Source organism: Sturnira hondurensis, unplaced genomic scaffold, assembly GCF_014824575.4.
Source record: "Sturnira hondurensis isolate 20B ecotype Veracruz unplaced genomic scaffold, ASM1482457v3 Scaffold0009516, whole genome shotgun sequence".
Lineage (NCBI taxonomy): Eukaryota > Metazoa > Chordata > Mammalia > Chiroptera > Phyllostomidae > Sturnira > Sturnira hondurensis.
Window position 1 is genome coordinate 1000980 of NW_028082147.1, and position 22011 is coordinate 1022990.

The following is a 22011-nucleotide window of genomic DNA, read 5'->3' on the forward strand; positions in this document are numbered from 1 at the left end:
TTCATATAGTAAGGGCTTGGTGATAATGAACTCTTTGAACTTGACCTTATCTGGGAAGCCTTTTATCTGCCTCCCACTCTAAATGAAAGCTTTGCTGAATAGAGTAATCTTGGATGTAGGTCCTTGCCTTTCATGACTTTGAATACTTCTTTCTAACCCCTTCTTGCCTGTAAGGTTTCTTTTGAGAAATCAGCATATAGTTTTATGGGAACTCCTTTGTAGCTAACTGTCTCCTTTGCTCTTGCTGCTTTTAAGATTTTCTCCTCATCTTTAATCTGGGGTAACGTAATTATGATGTGCCTTGGTATGTTCCTCCTTGGGTCCAATTTCTTTGGGACTCTCTGAGTTTCCTGGAAGTGTATTTCCTTCGCCAGATTAGGGAAGTTTTCCTTCATTTTCTCAAATACGTTTTTAATTTCTTGCTGTTCCTCTTCTCCTTCTGGCACCCCTGTGATTCAGATGTTGCATCATTTGAAGTTGTCCTAGAGGTTCCTAAGCCTCTCCTTATTTTTTTGAATTCTTGTTTCTTCATTCTGTTCTGGCTTAATGTTTATTTCTTCCTTCCGTTCCAAATCATTGATTGGAGTCCCAGTTTCCTTCCCTTCACTGTTGGTTCCCTGTATATTTTGCTTTATTTCACTTTGCAATGCTTTTTCTTTTTCCTCTATTTTGCGACCATACTCAACCAATTCTGTGAGCATCCTGATTACCAGTGTTTTGAACTCCGCATCTGATATAGGTTGGCTATCTCCTTGTTGCTTAGTTTTTTTCTCGAGTTTTGATCTATACGTTTTATTTGGGCCATATTTCTTTGTCTCAGCACACCTGTTACATTGTAAGTGGTGGAGCCTTGGATATCTGCCAGGGTGGGGCGATCCATGTTGCTGCGCTGTGGCCTGTACGTGGGGGTGGGGTCTGAGAGGGAACAGCGCCACTTGCTCAGCTCTCTGCTGGCTTTCGGTCTCCTCCCCCGATACCCACAAACAAATCGGGCCCTTCTGGTGCTGATTCCTGGGTGGGTGGGTGGGTTTGTGTGCATTCTAGGACCCTGTGGGTCTCTCCAATGAACACTCCTGTGAAGCTGGGAGTTTCTCTCACTGCTGCAACCCCCACAGGTTTTTTCATCCAGAGGTTTTGAGGCTTTAGTGTCCTGTGCTGGAACCCTGGGTTGTGTGGTCCATCTTGCCTCCCTAGTTGTTCCTCCTGGCTTATCCTCACACGAATGTGGGACCTCCTGGTCTTCCACCTTGCTGGGCGTCTTTGCCACCTGGCTGCCCGTCTCCACCCCTCCTACCAGTCTGGATGAATGTTTCTTCTTTAACTCCTTGGTGTCAGACTTCCATACAGTTCAATTTTCTGGCAGTTCTGGTTGTTTTTTTTAATTTTTTTATTTGTCCTTCTCTTGGCTGTGGGAGGAAGCAAAGCGTATCTACCTACTCCTCCATCTTGCCAAAATGGCTTCTTGATGACAGACTACACTTATCCCTTGAGTAGACTGGTATAAAACTGTCTCTTACTTGATTGATTACCTTAGGTATTTTCCTGGTTATTAATCACCTATCTCTGATGAAGTTCCTCTGTATGTGAATAGGTTTGGGTATGCTATTCACAGAGCTAGCATGTAGCAATTTGAGAAAGCCTGGGTGGTTAGTATCAGTTCATCTGTTTTTGGATATCTCTACATCAGCTTGTGTGACCCCAAAGAAACGGTGAGACAAGTGTCCTAGAAAGTACAGCGAGTTCGTCCTAGTGTCCCCAAACCGGAGCACGTTAGAGCTGCTCAGATAGTGTTGGCTGACTTAAGTGAATTTGTATGGTACTTTAGAATTACACAGTGCTTTCTTACAGACTGTTGCATTTGATCTTCAGAACCCTGTGAGTCACACCAAGTAGTATTCTCATTTTAAGTGTGAGGAAATTCATATACCCTTAGCAAGAATATTTTCTGTGTCTCTGATACATCTGCGGAGACAGTTTCATCGTCATTTCTCAATCCCATTTTTATGTCCTAAGTAATATTTATAACCCGTCACTGAGAGACCTGCCTGATTGCAAGGCTGCCGACTGTTTCAAGATGGTTCAGAGGAAAAGTTGGCCTCGAGTTCGTGAGTGTGCTGCGCCTCTTCTTGCCTTAACAGAGCAGGTTTCTCATTCGTCCCAAGTGGGCTGGTTTACAAGGAAAGGAGCAGCAGTGATTGTCTGAAACGTAATTCGTACGATGTGGTTTGGGTACCACAATGTGTAAGCTGGTCTGGACATATGTCATTTACTTTGGGAGCCTGAATGGCCTTTTGAAAAGAGTCCCTCTCTGTCATTAAGTCCCTGTGTGGTATGCAGCATGCAATTTGACCTCACCAAAACTTCAGGCCTCAGTGGCACTTTTACAGCTTTCTGGGGAGCACTTGCGTTTGTAACTTTTCATTACATTTGGCTTCTGTCAGGTTGTTCGTTTTTTCAGACGGCTCGTTCTTTTCCTGCTGGTGTGAATCCCTGTGCTTCTTCCCCCTCCAGCACCTTTCTTTAAAGTTTGGGAATGGGTCCATCCACTGTGACATGTTCTTCTCATCCTCATTCTCTTGGAAGTACTTATTTTAGATCTGTGTTTCCTGTGATGTGAGGCATTTAGCCAAAGAGGGAACTCTGTGTTTCCAGGGTTCATTTCCCTTAGGGGTTGGAGATGGTACTCATTCGTCTGTGAATAAATGACCTCAGCTGCTGGGCCGTTTTTATTCTGTTTACAAATAAATGTTTCACTAGTTTTGATATTACATTTAATTCCATGGCAGTGATTAGATTAAGTGTGTGCTGGATGAACTCAACTTCTGTATCCCCACCAACCAAAGTCTAGAATTTAGCTTCTGTATTAGGTGCTAGGATGATACGTATGTCCTGGAGACGTGAAATGTTTTCAACCCGATCAGGCTCCTCCAGGATGTTTTGATTGACTCACGTAAATTGTGTTGCGCCCTGTGTATAGTAATGACTTGGGTATTCAGGAATGGCAAAGTACCGGTAGCTGCTTTATGTAGGAAGAGTGTGTCATAAAGGAAAGACCGCAGTAATACAAAGTTCTTGACGGTGGGCAAAGGACATCGGAATTACTTCTCAGATTAACAGAGTTCTAGAAACAGGACCAAAATGAAGTTGGAACTTAAGCTGCTGACTTAATTCTTCTTTTGACTACTTTAGGAGCTAAGCTTATTGGTTTCCATTTGCATTAATATTATTAAGGCCTCTTAAAAGTCATTGTTGATTCTCAGAGTTCACTATATTCCCCACTTATTCCTAATATTCTTGCTTTTGTATGTGTTCGTTTATTTGTAGAATGTAAATGGCATTCGCACAGAGGAGGCGGCTGCTGTGACACTGGGGCCATCGGCCACCCCCGACTCTGAATGGGCGGGCCCTGAGCGCTCAGTAATTCCTAGTGAGAGCCAGAGGACCGCCCCGCCGGAGTCGCCACAAAGCTTTGACTTTGGCCCCCTCTCCATAAGCAGCAAGGAGGCAGAAGAGAAGGAGCAGGGGGAAGCTGGCTCTCTTGATATTAAGGAAATGCCAAGAGCCCGGAGTGGGGAATGTGTAGGAGTGGAGGACCAGGCCAGTGCCTCACAGGTCCCAGTGTCGCCAGCTCCCTCTCAGCTGCAACTTGGTGAGACAAAGGCAGAGAGTAGTGAAGAGCGTGTCACGCCAGGAGAGCCGCTGGGAAAGCAGGACGGGTCATTTCTTGACTCTCGTGTGGGTAACCAGTTCCCCACCCTCATTCGAAGTTTCCAGGTAGTAACTGACTCAGCGACGCAGGTCTGACGTCGGGAGAGGGCCCGAATCTGCTCGGTGGAGGAGGAGGCGGTGGTGGTGGTGAGGGCATAGCCTCTGTGCTGGTTTCAGGGTCACGGAGTAAAATGGAAGCCCTGGATCACTCTGAAGAAATTTAGCCAGAGGAATCACCTCCACGGCTTCAAAATGCGTTTCCCCCCTGTGACTTAACAGGACTCTTGGGGGTAAACTCCAGCTGTTCACCTTTATGAAGCTGGTGTGTGCTTCTCTTCCTTGGTCAAGATGGGCAATGAGAAGAGGTGAATTTCTGACATATATGATGAGGAGCCTACAGTGTTCTGAGACTGCTCGAAAAATTAAAATACACTTAATTGGAAGGGGTGACTGATTTTATTATGAGATTTCAGACCCCCCCAAATTATTTACGTGTTGCAGCCACACAGTTCAGCTCACCACTCCCACTGACCCCACCCACAGGGGCTTCCGTGATTGTAGGCACTAACCTATGCTGAGGTGGACGGCCGCTTAACTTTGTCACAGTCGATTGCTAGTTTTAGGGTGGTTTGTAGTCTTGGGGAAGGTGAACTGATGGATAAGTAGCCTTTGATATTCTACTAATATTCATTCTTCTGAAATTCTGAGATTAATCACCAGGTGGTGGTAGAACTGATTTTTTCCCAGTTTTCCAAATACTGTTTCTTCTCAATCCCTCCAACGTGAATGTCTGACATTGATTTGAAAGAAGTTAATGAATTCAGGGGAATGCATTTCAATGCCATTGCTGTTTCCTGTACCATTTGAACTAAGTGGAGGAACTACGGCTGATTTTCTTAATGGCACAGTCGGAAGGACAAACAAAAAAGACAGCTATTTGGCAAATGGCTTTATATTCAAATTCTGAAGGTCAGTCTGAAGTGTTTTTTATCACCGATCATAATTGTCTGATCTTCTAGCTTTCCATTAAGCGTATGGAAGTGATTACAGTAATGCTGTTCATTAACACCTCTCAGGATCTGACACCTTGTCAGAGCTACTTTGGAGTAGTGTCCAAATCGTGGGCAGAGGTGGAACTAGCCCTCTGCTTGGTTAGAGCTGTCACTTTGATCAGGTCAATGTCAGAAGATGAACCCTGCAGAGCCTTCAGAAGGCCCCTGTGACCGTTTCTTTACTGCTCCGCAGCCTCCCCTGGTGAAGACCCAGACCGTCACCCTCTCAGACACTGCCGGTGCTGGGAAGAGTGAGATCCCGACCAAAGACGTCCCCATTGTCCACACTGAGACCAAGACCATCACCTATGAGGCTGCTCAGGTAGGACACTGTTTAATGTTTCAGAACCAAAGACGGAATAAACACAGTAAATAACCTTCTTCCACAGGGTGCCTAATTATTTGTTCCAAATAATGCTAGGCTTTTCTGGGCCATTTTTTTTTTTGAAGAGATCACTGATCTAAGAATGCCCCAAAGCAGTGGTCCCCAACCTTTTTGGTACCTGTATGGACTGGGGGGAGGGGAGGAGACAGCAGGAGGCAGGGCTCAGGAGGTAAGCTTCCCTCTCCTGCTGTGCTCCCTGGTTCCTAACAGGCCTCTGACTGTTAGCTGGTGGCCTGGTGGCCTGGGGGGCTGAGGACCCCTGCACCAAAGTAATTTATTAACATCAAAACTGTCTTGGATCTGATTGTTTATATCCACCCAGTTCACTGGGGGAGGGCCGTCCAGTGTAATGGTTAAGAATATGAGCTTTGGTATCCTCAAGCGCTGGGACACTGGTAAAAAAAAAAAAAAGGAATATGAGCTTTGGGTCAAACAAAGCAGAGTGCAGGTCCTGGCCTCTCCATTTGTTAACTTAAGCGAGTGACTGAACATCTCTGAGCCTTGATGCCCTGCCCCCCCTCCCTCCACCCACATGATGTTAGAACCTGTAGCTGCCTTATGATTTTGCTATGAAGATTACACAAGACATCGCCCTGCCAGCATGGGATGCCCGTTTGGTTGGGCATCATCGTCCCACAAAGGGAAAGATTGCTGGTTTGGTTCCCGGCCAGGGCGCATGCCTGGGTTGCGGGCCTGGTCCCCAGCTGGGGCACATGCGAGAGGCAACCAATTGGTGTTTTTCTCCCTTTCTTTCTCCCTCCCTTCCCCTCTCTCTAAAAATAAAGAAATCAAATCTTTTTAAAAAAGATTATATAAGATATAGTAGTGCATGGAATTGACTTGAACGCCAAGCCTGAAAGCATAAATAAGAGCTATAATAATTATGATGAATTCAGTACAATTAAATCAAATTTATTATCACATAAGAATCTTTGTATTTAAAATTTTTGTTTGCTTCCTACTTTTAATAAAATTTCTCTCTCATTATTGGCAATTTGAATGAGCTAGGGTTGCTTATGTTGTTTATCTTTCCTTTTTTAATTCACAGAAACCAACAGTAAGAAAAACTTTTCCCTCTATAAACTGAACTGTTAATTCTTCCTGCAGTGAGCATTTCTGGAGCATTTCTTTATTAGGCCAAAGCAATGTCCGTGGTAAACACAGGCCCTGCCCTCTGGAACTTACATTCAGTCAGGAGAGACAGGCCGTAAAACACATAAAATAACTATGCAAGTTTGGGACAGTGATAAGTGCTGTAAAGAAAGTAAGCTAAAATAAAGAGTTAGACAGCCTGGGATTACATGAAAGACTGCTACTTTGGGGCTGGAATCATCTGGAAAATCCTCTCTGAGGAGCAGATAATTTTGGCCAGAGGGCCTTGCTGAGCCGGGATGACTAGCTGGACCACTTGAAACAAATCATCAATCTCTCTAAGCCTCTGGCTCCTCAGCTGTAAAATGGGGACAATACTACCTACCACTGCAAGATGTGGGGGAGATCCAGTGAAAGGATGTCTGTAAAGGGCTTAGCTAATGTTAGAATGCTTCCCTTTTCTCTCTCTTCTGGGCGCAGAGCTTGCGTTTGGCAAATGATCAGCAGTTGCTTATCGGGACACGTTTTTTCATAGTGACGGGAAAGTGGCGTCATTAAAGCGGCGATTTGGAAGATGATTCCTAAAGCTGTGTCCTGAGTATGTGAGCGTGGGGGATGCCTGCAGACAGGAGCATGACCGAAGCAGGTCTGGGAGATCCTTGCAGAGAACTGCAGTGTAGCCTGAGGAAGTAAGAGGGACAGAAATGAGTGAATAGGACTTGGCAGTGAAGGGGACTGAAAAAGGAGGGAAGAGGAAATTGCTTCAAGATCGTGGGTACAATTAGCCAGAGGAGGTAGGAAAGAATTACTTGTTTGTGGGAGGGAGCCCGTTAAGTTGTCACTGCCATGGAAACAACCTAAATGGCCGTCCGTGGGGCACAGGTTAAATAAATTAGGAGTCATCCAATTAAGGTAGTTCTGAGCAGCTATTTTGAAAAGCTTCCGATGAGAGTCATCTACATGATAAATTGGTAAGTGAAAAGGCACAGTATAAAATGGAAATAACCTTAGGAAAAAAATGCCTGGTGCATTATAAGTGCCAGATAATTCTTTGCCATTGTTATTATTTATTTTATTATAAGTGTTTTACTTCTGTTTTTGTTATCTGGCCAGACAACTGAGCCAAGGAACCTTGCTGTTATTCTTCCACAATCTTCCACTCTTAGGGGGACAGGGCGAGAGCAGATGGGAGCCAGCACAGGGCTTTTCTGTTTGAGTGTGTGTGCGGATGTGTGTGCGGATGTGTGTGCATGAGGTCCAGGTTATGTCCAGCGAGATGCTCAGGTTTTAAGTGTTCGATTCGATCGGGTTGGGCAAATGCGTGTGCCTGTGTGACCAAGATGCATTCGGGGTGCAGAACGTTTCCATCACTCCTTCCTTTGTAGCCTTTCCCAGTCGACCCCTACCCTGCTAGGCAGCTGCTCCGATTTCCATCGCCATAGTTTTGCCTGTTCTTGGACTTGATGTAAATAGAGTGCACTGCAGTACACTTTCGTGTTTGAATGTGTTTTTCAGGTTCATCCATGTTATATGAATCCAGTTCACTGCTTTTTATTGTCAAATAGTATTGCATTGTGTGAATATACCACAATTCATCCTTTTATTTGTTGATGACATTTGAGCTGATTCCAGTTTGGGGCAAATATGACTAAAGCTGCTATAAACATTTATGTGCAAGTCTTTCTGTGGACAGGTTTTCACTGCTCTTGAGTAAACACTGAAGAGTAGAATTGCTGGGTCGAAGGATGAATGGATGTTTAACTTTGTAAGCAGCAGTCAAAGCCACGGTACCCTTTTGAGGAAACACTGGTGAGACGGTCACAGAAAAGAAGCCTGAGGTGTCGTCCGCCACCCTCCTTGGGGACAGAAGGGGAGGAGCAAGGGGCTGGGGATCAGGTAGGAAACAGATTTAGTGGAGGAGGGACTCTTTAAAAAGGCTCAGCCCTCCTGGCACGCAAATTTATATTCTTATAACAATTTGTGAACCACTTTCACTTCTGAGATCTTTTTTGGTCTCCGAAACGATGCTGTGGTGAAGGCAGACCCTGCGCTTCAGTGGTACCGTTACGAATGGGAAGACGGAGACCGAGCAGAGTCAGAGGAACTTGCCCAGTTGTTTGAGCCGAGATCCAAACCTCAGTCTTCAAACTTCAAAACTTGAAACTTCACAAAGTTTCTTGCCTGAAGTCCTAGTTCAAACACTTATTAACTATAGGGCCGTGACCGATCACTTAATCTCTTTGGACGTCAGTTTTCTTAACTGTACACAGTGAGTACGATAATAACAGGACCTACTCAGATACTGAGACGTGCAATTGAGAGAACACTCACATTATGTGCTTGACACATGGTAGGAGCGCAGTACCTTTTAGTTAAGTCTGGATCTAAGGTAGATGAGTGGGTCAGGGCAGAAGACAGTGTCGGTGAACGAGCCCATGGTGCGCCCGCAGTGGCGGTGCCACGTGTGCAGACTTAGGAGACACGACCGCACTCCCACTCTCCGCTTCGTCCAGATTCCTACCTGGACAAACCCAGCCGGCGACCTCCCTCCTTCCTACTCTCTTCTCCTTCCTCCACCCGGGCACTGCCCGCCCACGTCAAAGTTTCACCTTAATAAAACGTGGGCCTTCTCATAAAAAGGTTGGAAGCCTCTGCTTGTAATACAAATGACGGTGTAAAGGGGCCAGAAAAGGCAGTAACCTGACACCTCTCACCTTTTTTGCTTCAGGATTCTTTGTGAAAATAATTGCAATTCTCTAAACGCCCCTCTGGAACAGTGTGCAATACCAGTGCCAGGTATTTTAGGTCAATGTCAGGTGCAGAGCTTGTGGCAGCCTCTGCCTCTTCAGTCTCTTCTGTGTTCACCTTGGTTTGGGGTTAGCAGCAGCGAGTCACATGGCCCAAATGACTGCCGACCACTGCCCATGGCGTTGAGTTTGGCCCGGGCCAGCCACCCCTCTTCCTTTTGCTGACGTCATTTCTCAGCCTGACCATAGTGTGTTCATTTTGGTCGTATGTGATACGCTCCAGAGAAACTCTAAGAAGTGCCCCAGTCCTCGGTCTCAGATTAGATTAATTGTACAGCTTGGCATTTTGAAAACTTTTCAATCCCTCCTATAATAAGGAGGATCCATTTCAATAATAGTGTTGTCAGAAGTGTCATTGAGATATTATATATATTTCCTTCCACTCTGCTTTAAAGGGACCCTTCCTACTTCATTTGTTTCTAGTCTTCCGTCTCCATCTTCAGAGAGGATAGCTTGAGGTTTCTTGGCTCACCAAATGAGCCACCTGGCCAGGGCTGGTTTTATTTATTTATTTAAATTTATTTATTAAGAGATCACTGTAGCCCTGGGTCCAAAGTGTCTCAGTTGGTTGGGCATCATCCTGAAAAGCAAAGGGTCGTGGGTTCGATTGCTGCCAGGGCACATCCCTAGGTTGTGGGTTTTGTTCCACAGTTGGCATGTACAAAATGAAACCAATTAATGCATTGATGTTTCTCTCCCTCTTGTTCTCCCTCCTTTTTCCTCTCTCTAAAAAAAAATAGAAGAAAAATAAAAAGAAAGGGAAGAAAAAAATGTTAAAAAGGGAGAGAGAGAATTAACTGTAAAGGAGTCGGGTTTCTAATTTCGAATGTACAGCTGAAGAGCAAAACTGCACCCTGCAACGTTTGTCCACAAAGCTTCCTGCGAGGCACAGTGACCGTTTGTCTCCCTCCCTTCTGCAGACTGAGGACAGCAATGGGGACTTGGACCCCGGAGTCTTGCTGACAGCTCAGACCATCACATCGGAGACCACCAGCAGCACCACCACGACTCAGATTACCAAGGTAACAGACCAGCCGGCACGCTCTTCTGGAACCCGGTAGCACGTCGAGTGTGCCGCCTCTCTGCAGGGAGGACTCTGGTCCGTAAACAAGGGTTTTCTGCCCCATCCCTCCTGAGCCAAATTATTCCCAGTGTCCCCGGTGGAAAGGGCCTGCTGCTTTCCCCAGGAGTAAGTCTAGGGAGACCCTGTGAGTGTCCCTGCCTCCTGAGTGATGTCATAAAGTCACATGTGCTGGTTCTCCTTACACATCTGTCCATCTCTCTGGCTGGGGAGTCTTCTATTTGGCTGTGGAGGTAAGTTTAAAAAGTCAGTTTAAGGGCAGGTGTTCTTGGTGTCCAAGCCAAAACAATCAGGACCACGTCCAGGATCAAGGCCATGGGAACTGTAGTTTGGATACTGAAATATTGGAAGTGTCACAGCATTGCTTATGAGTGCAAGAGGGACAACATAGGTAATGTTGGAACTGCTCCCAGAAAATCAGAGAGGACCCGTGTTTGCTATAGTACTAGAGGAAAGTGCATTTTCCGACGGGTAAAAAATCCCGCTCTCCGACCGAGCTCCACCATCAGCTCGGAGGTGACCGGAAGCCGGTTACTTAGCCTGTCTGGACCTTGGTTTTCTTAATATGTCAAGTCAGGAAACCTCCCCAACCTGAGGAGGTTGTTTGAGGCTTTTTGACATTAATAATATGAACATGCTTTAAAATAAAGGGCCCAATTTCAAGCTGCATAACACTTTTGGTCAGTCTTCTTTTTTCCTCCTGAAAATAATCAAATCATAAAATACACTGGTAAAGAATAAACAGAATACCTATCTATTTTGTGTACTCACTGAATTTTTATGGCATTTAGCAGGAAGAAAGTGGGAAAAGTAAGTAAATAGAGAATTCTGACTTTTTGTTTAACATATTAAGAATTTTACCGATGCAAGGGGATAGAGGTGTGTTCATTTAGCAGGTCCAGCCAAGATTTTGGACAAGCATGTGAGAAAGCTGCTCTATGCAGTACCAGCAGCAGGTTAAAATTTGGAGTGGAGCTTGCAGAATAATCTCTTGCTGTTTCTCTTTTCTTTCCTTCTCATATGACCACCTCCCTTTGGTTTCAGACTGTAAAAGGTGGGATATCAGAGACCCGGATCGAAAAGAGAATTGTGATCACAGGAGATGCTGATATTGACCATGATCAGGTGGGAATGCAGAGGAGATTGTGGGAATGGGAGGGGTCCCTGGGAAGGAAGGCTGATGGATGTAAAAGATACCTCTGCCAACCTCACCTCCAAAGAGTCCCCTTGGCTACGCTAGCTCTTACTCAAGAAGAAAGACAGCCCTGATGGCGCGACTCGGTTGAGCGTCATACTGCAAGGCAAAGGGTCACACATGCCCAACCCTGGTCAGGGCACATGCCTGGGTTGGGGCCCGGTCCCCAGCTGGGGCTCGTGTGTGAGGCAACTGCTTGGTGTTTCTCTCACACATTGGTGTTTTTCTACCTCTTTTTCTCTCCCTTCCTCCCCATTTCTCTAAAAATAAATAAAATCTTTAAAAAAAGAAGAAGAAGAAAGACAAAGGGAATCAGCTCACCAAGGCCTGTGGGAGGGGGCCAAAGATTGGGGAGCAAGGAGGTACAATAGGAAGACACGAACTTTAGTCTCAAAACACCTGAGTTCCAGTCCTAGGGCTTACCAAGTTCTAACGCTTAACTCCCCCGGCTTCCGCTTCCCCATCTATACAGTGGGCGTCTTAACACCTTCCTCTCAAGGTGGTTTTGAGAATCGGGTGAGAGACAGATGTCCAGCGTGTGGCCCCTGGTGGGCTCCAGGTAAATGGAGCTGTTGCTATTTGAGGGATACCCAGTACTTAAACCTGTGCTGGGGACAGTAGATGACATCAAAGCAAAGGGAAGGTAGGACCGCTACCCTCAGGGCTGTCATAGCTGAGGAGACAACTAGGGGGACATGGACTTGACCTGCTTTCTGCTCTAGACCTAACACTAACTTACTGTGTGACCTTGGGCAAAACACCTTGCCTCTGATTTTTTTCCTCTCCCAAAACAGTACATTGATCTAGATAACTTCTGGGCCCTTCTGAGAACTAAATTCTATGTTTTCATGTTAATTAGGTACTAATTGTCTGCTACAAGCAATTAGCAAATAATAAGGTCAGGATTAATGTTCCCAGTTCCCTGCCAGGAAGGTTCCGGCAGGGACGCTGCAGAGAAGGGGGGGTGGAGGGCACTGCACACAGATGCTTCTGGAACCACTGACAGGAGCGCTGGAGTGGTGCTCTGTGGCCTTGGTTCTGATACGCTGAGTGCCTCAAAAAAGGGGGGGGAATAAAACCTGAGCTGCAGCGCTGGCAGTTCGTTGGTAGCAGGGTCAAGACTTACAGCTAAGAATGCTGGGCTCCCGTCCCAGCGACAAGGCTGCTCCGCCTGAGGGCGAGGCCTTGCAGCCCCAGCTCAGGGGTCCTGCTGCATCACCGGCCTGCACCCGCCCCTTATCTGGGCTGATGTGGGCCCCGCTGTGTGCTCCGTCTGCGCTGGCAGCGGGAGCATTGAGATGGAAGGGTGTGTAGGGTTTGCAGCGAGACAGAGCTGGGTGGAACCCCAACTCTGTAGCTCACTGGTTGTGTGCCCTTGAGCAAGTTATTTTATTTCTCTGAGGTGTAGTTTCACCATCTATAGAATGAAGAAAACCATAGGTTTCTTGCAGGGTTGTTGTGACAAAGAGAGCACGTGCTGCAGGGTCCCGCAGTCCTCCTGGGCACTGAGGGCTCCGTGAAGGGTAGGTGTGCTCTCTGGGGGGTGGGGGGGCAGTGCTCCAAGAAGGACTGACTGTTCAGGAGAAGGCGTGCGGTGCAGGCTTTCACAGCGAGGTAGGTGAAAGCCAGAGCAGCCAACTCGAGGGCTTGGGCTGAGCCTTGAAGCATGAGCAGAAAAGTTGGGTGAAAAGCGGTCAGGGAGGATGAGCAGGGGCCTATAGAGGTGGTGGCTCCAACAGCGGCTTTCACGGAGTCAAGAGACCAAAAGAGGGATCTTCCTTCTTCTCCTGTCCTTCCCTGTCTATCTTAGAGATGATTCTTTAAAAAAAAAAAAGATTTTCCTGGCTGGTGTAGCTCAGTGGATTGAGTGAGGGCCTGCGAACCAGATGATCGTGGTTCGATTCCCAGTCAGGGCACATGCCTGGGTTGTAGGCCAGTTCCCAGCAGGGGACTCACAAGAAGCAACCATACATTGATATTTCTCTCCTTCTCTCCTTCCCTTCCCCTCTAAAGATAACTGAATAAAATCTTTATTAAAAAAAGATTTTATTTATTTTTAGAGAGAGGGGAAGGGAAGGAGAAAAAGAGAAACATCAGTGCGTGGTTGCCTTTCACTTGCCCCCAACTGGGGACCTGGCCTGCAACCCAGGCATGTGCCCTGACTGGGAATTGAACTGGCAACCCTTTGGTTTGCAGGCCCGTGCTCAATCCACTGAGCTACACCAGGCAGGGGTAGAGATGATTCTTAAGAGCCAGAGTCAACAGGCAGCTGGTCAGATCTAGATAGAATCTTTTTTAAGGGGTGGGGGAGGGAGCTGTCTCTGAGGATCACTGTGCCACCAGCCTCCAAAGGCTGTGGCACCTTGGGGTGCCCTGAGCTAGAGGCTCAGAGACTTGCAGCCCGAGGAGAGTAACGGCTCCGTTGCTTTTCTTTCCCTCTGCTCTCTCTAGCTTTTCTAAAATGATCAAAACCCCTTCAAATGCTAAAACAGGGTCCCTCCTCCCCAGAGTCTAAAAGACAGTGTGGTAAAGAAGAAAGTTTGATGGGCTTAAGTTAAAACTTCTGTTGCATTACTCACTAGGCACTTTAACCTGGTGAAACACTAGGCACTTTAAGCACTGAACCTCAGTTTCCTTGTGTGTAAAAGGGAAATAATGGTTTTCACCTTAGTCTTTGGGTGGCTGTGAAGACTCATTATACTCGTATAATGATAAGTAATGTCGTTGGGCTGGCACATGGTAGTTGGCCCTCCCGCGCCTCCTTTCTTCTCCCTGCTTTAGCCAGACTTCTCTCCCTTTCCATAGCTGCTGTGTTTCTCTCGCCTGTTCTGAACTTCCCATGACCCCTCGTTGAGCGTAGCTTTTGCTTTGTCCTTTAGACTCACTTCTGAGTGGATCCTCCCAGACCCAGCAAGCAGGTGCCGCCATGGCCCCTGAAATCCCTCTCTGATTCCTCAGAGACAGCTCCTACCTTCCCTGTCTCTGTGTTCGGTCCAGGAGCTTCCCTGTGCAGGATGTAGCGGTTAAGATCATTATCAGCTTGACTTAGCCTAAATGCTGCCCCGGTTCTGCAGGCAGGATTGAATTTGCCAGAGAAGTGCCGTCCGTCCTGTGACCCCTGCCTCACTTCCTCAGCCAGGCTGCTCTCTTCCTGATGGGTGTCCTTTCCGTCTCTCTCAGGTCCTCGTGCAGGCCATCAAGGAGGCAAAGGAGCAGCACCCAGACATGTCAGTGACCAAGGTGGTCGTCCATCAGGAGACCGAAATCTCTGAGGAATGAGCTCAGGTAGGGGCTCTTCTTGCTGGGGCAGAGGGTGCCCACCATCCCAGCCTCAGAAAGCACTGGGCAGGAACCCTGGCCCCTCTGGGGGCCATCCCTCTAGGGGTGTCCACCCCGGAGCTTGGTCCAGTGAAGACAGGGGAGATTGATGAGGTGGTTAAGTATCTGGCCCCTGCTAAAGCAGCCAGGTCTCCTGCTGTCCTCCTGCCCTTCCTTAGTGGTGGCAGCAGTGACGGGTCGAGGAGACACCCCAGACGCGGAGGTGAACTCCCACCCACCTCCTGCGTCTTCATGCGGCCTCCTGCTTTTCCAGCTCGCCCGCCTTCCCACCCCCTCTGCTGCTCTGCTCTCTGCTGTCCCAGAGGAGGGCCAGAGAACAGAACCAGGAAAAGCAGGACCAGGCTGTCTGGAAATGGAGGGAAGGGAAGGGGAGGGAAGAAATAGCTAAAGCTCTCGGACCAGACTGGAGGGTTGGAAGCAGGGTGGCTGCTTTTTGGGAGACAGGGATCCAGATAAATTCATGCCCAGAAGCAGTTTACAAATGACTTGAGGACACGCCAGTCAAGACTGGTGCTGTGAAGCCGCTCAAGCCTTGAGCGTGTGGCCACAGGAATTCGGTAATGGGACCGGGTGAGTCTTCTTTTTGGGGATTTACTGACTTTGCTTTTCTTTCCTCTAGGAATTGTTTACCCCCAACTCCCTGCCCGTCTCCCATCCAAGAGAAATGATAAAGAAGCTAAACTGCAATAGTCAGACTTTCAAGATTATTATAAACCGCCAGAAAATTAATTTCATTTTCTATTTGGAGTTTATACCAACAGAGTCTTCTGGACATCACCGATCCTTTTGAATACCTTTTTCTATATTGTGATACCAGAGATTGTCCAACTTTTAACTGTCTGGACTGTTTTTAAAGAGCTTTCGGGTTTTCTATGGGCCGGTCTGTAACCCCTTCATTCAGCCCAGCCCCTCCTCATGCATTTCCAACCCAGATACTCGCAGGGCCTGCAGAATTCTTCTGGAAACCCTCCAAAGCCGCCGTCCACTGTGTCGGGGGCCAAAGCCAACTTAATGGGGCTGCCCTGCTCCTCTCCTCGTTTGATGCCCTTTGGACGACAGCGGAAACTTCAAAAAGCAGCCCTTTCTCAGAGCCAGCGATGTGACTTCGCCAGAATGTCAGGCAGGGTGCGGCCCTGATCCACAGACCCCAGGAAAGTGTCCCTGTCCCTTTGTGGGGGGTGGTTTCGGTGAGGCAGAGGCCTCTGCTGAGAATGTACTATTGCTTTTCCTTCCTCCCTCCTGTTCTTTCTTTTCGGAGCTTCTTTAGATCAAAGACATAGGAAGTCGCTCAGCTGTATCTGATACTGTGAATGTCTGAACAGACCGTGGCCTTCACCTTCCTGCCCTCCCTCCCCTTTTACCTCATCAGAAGAAGTAGCGGTTCTGCCAAGTGCTCCCCCACCTCCCAGCTCAGGAGACCAAAACTCACGGAAAAATGGGCGCTTTTGGCCAAGAGCACTAGAGGCACATTTTTAGTGGTGATGTGGGCAAAGAAAGCGAATGAGGTTTTTGAAAGTGTTTCTAGCTCCGGGCTGTGCGCTCCTCACAGGGAGTGGTGGGTGGTCCCTCAGTCAGAGCCTGCCGAGCAGCTTGTCCAGGTGCCACCCCTGGGCCTCTTCTCTGACCCTGGGATGATCAGGAATATGACTCAGAGAGGAAGTTGTGATCCTTGACCTGTCTTCTTGCCACCAGCACCTGCCCACAGACACCCTTTTGGATTTGGGGGCAGGGGAGTTGGCTTTTGGGGGCCATTGTGCCCACAAGACCCCACGTGCCCAGGGGTACAAGCACCAGCTCTGCCCATTCTCACTCCCCATCTGAGGGCTGTCAGAGGGTTCGTGGGCTTGATTTGTGTGGTGGACTTGGGTTTAGCTCTTTTGTTGTGGTTTGGTTTTGAAAATGAGGGCTGATGTCTCAACTCCACCATTCCAGGTCCAGATTTGGGGGCATTTTTATTTGATGGGGCTTCTCCAGTCTTCCAGCTTGCTCCCACCAACAGATCTGCCTGGAAATCCTTAGCATCCTAATTCTGGGACAGCAGTGAGTTCATGAGGCAGACAGACAGCGGGTCAGAGGCCTGTGTCCACACACTCTGCTGGCCGGGTTCTGCTTCGGCAGGTACAGCTGGTTTGAACTTACTTCAGGTGTGTGCATTTTTCTCTTAATAGTTATGTGAGATTGTTATGAAGCAATAGGCAGCTCTCCTGGGGAGGTGCAGGAAGACCTCGGGACGCGTGGCAGGCCTGGGGAGGTTGCCCTGTCTCAGGACAGGACACTTCCCTGTGGGCACAGGTGTCAATATGGATGGGGCTTTCTGGTTGGTGCCCAAGCCTGGATGGTCCAGCTCGTATCAAACAAGCCTGTAGGGAGCTCACTTCCTAGTGGCCAGCAGTCGTGCTGAAAGCCACTGCAGCTCCCAAAGCTGGAACCTGCGGCATGAAGAGCACGGGGAAAGGAAGGGGCGCAGCCAGTGCATTGGGAATCTGGCAGACTCTGTGCTGCCCGGAGCAGTGTGGCAGCTCTCGGAGCAGGGACCACAAACCTGGGGGCCACACCTTTCCCTCAGCCCTGTCACCAGCTGGCTCCCCTTCTCGCTGCTTCCTTTCCTATGAACCAGACCAGACGATCTCTAACGCCCTTCCCGGCACCGCGAAGTTATGATTCAGACAAGCTAGTAAGAGCAGGGGTCCTTCCAAGCCTCTTCCCTTCTCTTCCTCCTCTGGTAACAGATCTCGGGGTTGGGCAATAGTTTGGATTTTTTCCTTCCTGCGGGTGTGTGTGTGTGTGTGTGTGTGTGTGCGCGCGCGTGAAGAAACACAGGCTCTGTCCAGGTGGGAAACAGGTGAGGGACTCGGCAGTGGTTTTCCTGAAGTGACTCGGACATATCACAGTAACAACTTTCGCTGCAACTTTATTTTTATTTCACTTGAGAAATAAAGACTTCCTCCAAGCCACGTGAGGTCTCTGCTGCCTACCCACTCACCAAGCTGGACCTGCGAGCACAAGCTGAGGGCCCCCGAAGCCAGACTGCAGGGACCTGTCGAGGCACCTCTGCCACCCTCCCCGGGCCCCCCGCCGGGTGTTCTGCGGGACAGCTGAGGGTGAGGGGACAGCAGCCGCCTGGGGAGACGGGGCCAGAGCTCTGGCCTGACCACCACCAGGGGATGATCACACAAAATACCTGCCCAGGACCCTGGCCCTAGGCTGGTGGTCGTACCCGTCTCTCAAATGTATTATTTTGGTGACAAAAATGAAGGAGCTTTGTAAAATTTTTAAAAATTATGAATCATATCAAGTAGTTGTTTACATTTCTCGAGAAAATCGGAACTATGGCAGCAGAGTCAAACTGGCAAAATCCTTAGGTAAATAGGCAATAATGAGGTCTGCTGTTTTGGCCTTTCATAGGAAGAGAACTGTAGTGTTTAGATATGTGTTTGGTCTTGCTTCTTGTACTGCATTTTTCAATAAACTTTTAAAAAAAGGAGTGAATCTGTGAGGATTGATTAACTTTTAAAGTTCTCTTCCCCTTTGCTAAAGTAAACTACCACCATCAGCCAAAAGGCAGCTTCGACACTGTATAAAACGATCTCTGAGCATTGGCAGGTGCGCTCTGCCCGCTGGGGGAGGTGCCGCAGCACAGACCAGGCCGGAGGGGACAAGGGGCTTCTCCGCCCGTTGGGGCAGGCCCTCAGCAGGAAGGCATTGGCAGTAGTGTAGCCCTATGAGTGTACACCCCACATGGCTGAGGGGAGACAGGGACTGAGGTGGTGGGAGCTGGGGGCTCAGTCCCCATCCCGGACGGCAGTGAAAGGTCTCGGCTCCCCCCATTGCCCATCTTCCTAGAGGCCCAAACCCCGTCGCCACTGCCACCTCGGATGGAGGAAGCCTGACTCAATCTGCAACATCCCAATCTACCTTCCAAGTCATAAGGGTCCTTGCCCACAGCTTCGGGTTTGCCAAGACATCAGGTGCATCTCCCAAGTACCCTGGCCTGGAGCGCCAGCCCCCTCAGGTACCTGTTCAGGGCTAAGGCCACTTTGGAGGCTGAAGGAATTCCTGAGGCCGAGTCCCGCTGGTCTCCACATCAAAACACATTCCAGCGAGTGGAACCGTGTGCAGTTGGCACTTCTCTGCAGACATGCAAGTCAGGATGCTTCCTTCACCAGCGGCTGCGGCCGGAGCATCCGTTCCCCCGGCTGGGATGTGGCTGAAGCGCCGGTCCTGTTACCACGGTCCGCGGTGCAGCCTCAGAGCAGGCCACCCCTGCTGCTCAAACCCGAGCCCCCAGGTCCCCTCCCCCTCCCAGCTGGGCATAGCCCTCCAGACTGAGGCGATCCAGCCGCGGCCAGCTGCGGTGAGCGCAGTCCCGCGAAGCCGGGGCCCCGAGCAGGAGCTCCCCGAGGCCCAGATCCATAGACTTGGAGTGTTCGATGCAGGAGCCAGAGGGCTGCACGGTGATGATCACATGTCCCGTCTGGGTCCGCGGACCCCAAGGCGGGGGCAGCCCCGGGCCCTTCAGCGGGTAACTGTTGAGCAGGGCAGGTAGCCCTAAGCGAGGATTAGCAGGTTCTGAACGCAGACTCCGCACTGATGGGACAGGTGAGGTGCCCCGACGTGGGGATAGGCCCCAACTTTCTGGTTCCGCGCAGCCTAGGGCTCGGGGAGTCCTTGGGCTGGGGAGCAGAGCAAAGTCCCAGCCAGGGCCGTCGGGGGGCCGGAGCGCCTGAGCCCGCAGTGCCCCCTGGCGAAGCCGTTTGGTCTCCAAGTCGCGGTTTTCGTAGAGCAGCGTGTTGGCACAGATGAACACGAACAGGCCCACGCCCATGACTACGGGCCCGAGGAGCCGCAGCCGCTCGTGCGGGCCGTGGGCCCGGCCGGCCCCGCGACCCTCGCGTCGCAGCTCGCTCACCGGCGGCGCGCTGGCATTGGCAGCCCGGGGCCCTGGGGCCCCCGCGCGGTGCGGCCAGTAGCCGGCCACCGCGATGCCCATGCCCACCAGGACCACAAGCGCCCCCAGCGCTGCGAACGCCCCCGACGGCGAGCGCAGCCGCAGCCGCGCCCGCACCCGCAGAGGCTCCGGCGGGGAGCGCGGGCGCCGGCGGCGGCCCAGGCGGCGGCCCAGGCGAGAGACGCGGCCCTCGGGGCTCCTCCGCACCTCCATGCGGTCTCCGGGGCTCCCGGCTGTCATCCCGCCGTCGTCTGCGCGCTCTGCGGAGAGAAGACGGGAGGCAGGGGCTGAACCGACGGGCCTAGTGTCGGAGCGCCCGGTTGGGGACACAGATCTGGGAGGGAAGATCGGGCTGCCTCGCCCAGGACGCTTGGAGATCCCTGGCGGCCACCCCCGGATTTTCCCGGGCTGCCAGGCAGGGAACCGCCCCCACTCCGGTTTTCCGCAGCCGTGCTCGGAGCCAGGGCCGCGCGGCAGAGGCCCGAGTTGGCCGGGCCTGCGGGCGGAGAGGAGGGAGGGGGGCGCCTGCTGCTGCTTGGCGCATCCCCGGCTGCAGGGCTCGGACCGCCGACGCCCTCTCCGCCAACCCGCGGTCGCGAGCCTCGGGAGGTGCGGGGGCCCCGGAAACGGCGTCTGCAGGGTAAGTCCCGCCCGGGCGCGACCTCACCCCCGCACGTGGCAGCGCCGTAGTAAAGGGGGTGGGGGAAGGCAGACCGCCCGGGCGGCCGCCGGAGTCCCTCGCGCGCGGGCCCCTCTCCCCCTACTGCGCTTTACATACCGCAGCGTAGGAAGGAGGGGGTGTCACCGACTCCAGCCTCTTCCTGCCTGCCCCCTCCTCCTTCCATCCTCCTCACTCAGCACTGAAGCTGCAGCAGGAGAGACGTGAGCAAGACTCCGGGAAGACCCCTCTAGCCACGACTAGCGGTAGCCTTTGCCCAGGATTTCTTTGAACTCCGCTCAGAAGAGGCCGCCCCCGCCCCATCCCCCCGCGCCGCCGCTCCCCGCCCCAGAAGCCAGGCTGTGGCTGGCAGAAAGGCACGGGGTTCCGGGGCCGGGTGCAGGCCTTGCCCAATGGACTCCCCTCCTGGCTCTACGCTCGGCCCGGACAAGGCTGTTCCCAGGTTGCCACGTTTCCAATTTGGGCTCTTCTGGATGAATCATCCCCCTTTCCCGCCGCCTGGCCTTCTCTGCGGCCTCCTCTGCCCGAGGCCTCAGTGGCCGGCGTCCCGGCCGGTGCAGCACCGCCCCTGCTCCTAGGGCCGCCCCAGGGTCCGGGCGCCGGGCTCCAGTCCCCCTCCAGCTGCTGGTCCGGCCCGGCCCGGGGACTGGGTCCGGGCCGGACCAGGAGTAACCGGGCTGCATGTGGTGTGGCCCCCAAGGAAGGGAGGGTGTAGGAAGAAGTGCCCGCTCAGGCGCCCCGGGCCGCAGGAGAGGGGCGTTAGGACTTTTCTCGGCCCAGTGGTGTACCTTCCCAACCCCAGTTTGGTTTCTGACTCGCTCCAGCGCTGGAACTCTCCCCAAGGCCACAGCAGGGAGGCCTTGCTACCCTACCCACTCCCCATCCGCACCCCAGAAGCTCAAAGCAGGACACCCATCCCGGCCCCCGAAAGGAGAGCTGAAAGCCCCGGGCCCAGCACGGAATAGCGGCGTCTACCGCGTCCACCGCCTGCTTTTCACAGATGGCAACTGTGGCGGAGCGAGGAGCCTGCGGCGGTCACGCTGCGATAGGAGGTGGGGGGCTCCGCCAGGACCCGACGCCGGGCCTCCGGACCTAGCTCAGCGCTGGGCCCTTCTCCGCTCAGCTACGGAGGGTCCCGGCAGGGGGCGAGGCCCGTTACGCACTTGTGGCTGAGTGTGAGGCCCTCTCCGCAGCCCCAAGCCGGAGAAGGGACCGTCGCGCCCCGGGTTAGAGCTACGCCCCAGGCCAAACTCCAGAAAAGTCACCCCGAGCCCCCGTGCATCCCTGCGGGGAGGGAGTCGGAGGCGTGCAGAGAGATGGGCTCGGGCTCCCGAGACCCCGAGGCTCCAGAGGGTGTGAGTCCGCGCTGGGGAGACCGAGGGGCCAAGACTTGGCGACACAATCCGAAGGTCCCAGGTCGCGGGAAGTTCTTCCGCGCCAGGTCCAGGGCACTTTGGAATCCGCCTCCGCCCGCTCTTCGGTCCCGGAGAGAGGGAGGACCCGGCTCCCGCCCGCCGGTGCCTTTGCGGAGGGAGGAGCCTAACAAAGTTGGGAAAAGTGAGCAGCGAACCCCGGGACCCCGTTCTGCTCACCTGGTACCCGGGTGGGTCTGGGTCCGAGTCCGCGCGCCGCGACTCGCGGCGTTGCCGCGGTCTCCTCGGGGTCTGGGGCCCCGGCCCCGCCCACGCCCCGCCCGGGCCCCGCCCTCCGGGAGTCTCGGGGCGG

At 51.7% G+C, this 22011-nt stretch overlaps 2 protein-coding genes across 15 annotated transcripts in view; one reads left to right on the forward strand and one right to left on the reverse strand.

Annotated features, from left to right (window-relative positions):
* The window catches only part of EPB41 (erythrocyte membrane protein band 4.1), a 173059-nt gene extending 154926 nt beyond the window's left edge, over positions 1–18133 (forward strand). For 6 of the 14 annotated variants that reach the window (XM_037057194.1, XM_037057202.1, XM_037057200.1 and 3 more), the window contains 6 exons: positions 3325–3774; positions 4954–5082; positions 9965–10066; positions 11170–11250; positions 14501–14605; positions 15279–18133. In XM_037057194.1, the coding sequence (XP_036913089.1) occupies positions 3325–3774; positions 4954–5082; positions 9965–10066; positions 11170–11250; positions 14501–14599 (861 nt within the window). In that variant the 3' untranslated portion in view covers positions 14600–14605; positions 15279–18133. The remainder of the gene's footprint in view (positions 1–3324; positions 3775–4953; positions 5083–9964; positions 10067–11169; positions 11251–14500; positions 14606–15278) is intronic. The other 8 variants (XM_037057195.1, XM_037057196.1, XM_037057197.1 and 5 more) reach the window with 3 other exon arrangements.
* On the reverse strand, positions 17554–21975 carry TMEM200B (transmembrane protein 200B). Its single transcript, XM_037057214.1, has 2 exons — positions 21879–21975; positions 17554–19867 (listed from the first exon to the last, which is right to left on the reverse strand). Exon 2 carries the CDS (start codon positions 19845–19847, stop codon positions 18930–18932), a length of 918 nt encoding a protein of 305 aa, XP_036913109.1. The 5' UTR covers positions 19848–19867; positions 21879–21975; the 3' UTR covers positions 17554–18929.
* Positions 21976–22011: the final 36 nt, after the last annotated feature.

Excerpts from the sequence above, each read along its gene's own strand:
- TMEM200B (XM_037057214.1), bottom strand. The coding sequence starts at position 19,847 with ATGACAGCCGGGAGCCCCGGAGACCGCATGGAGGTGCGGAGGAGCCCC.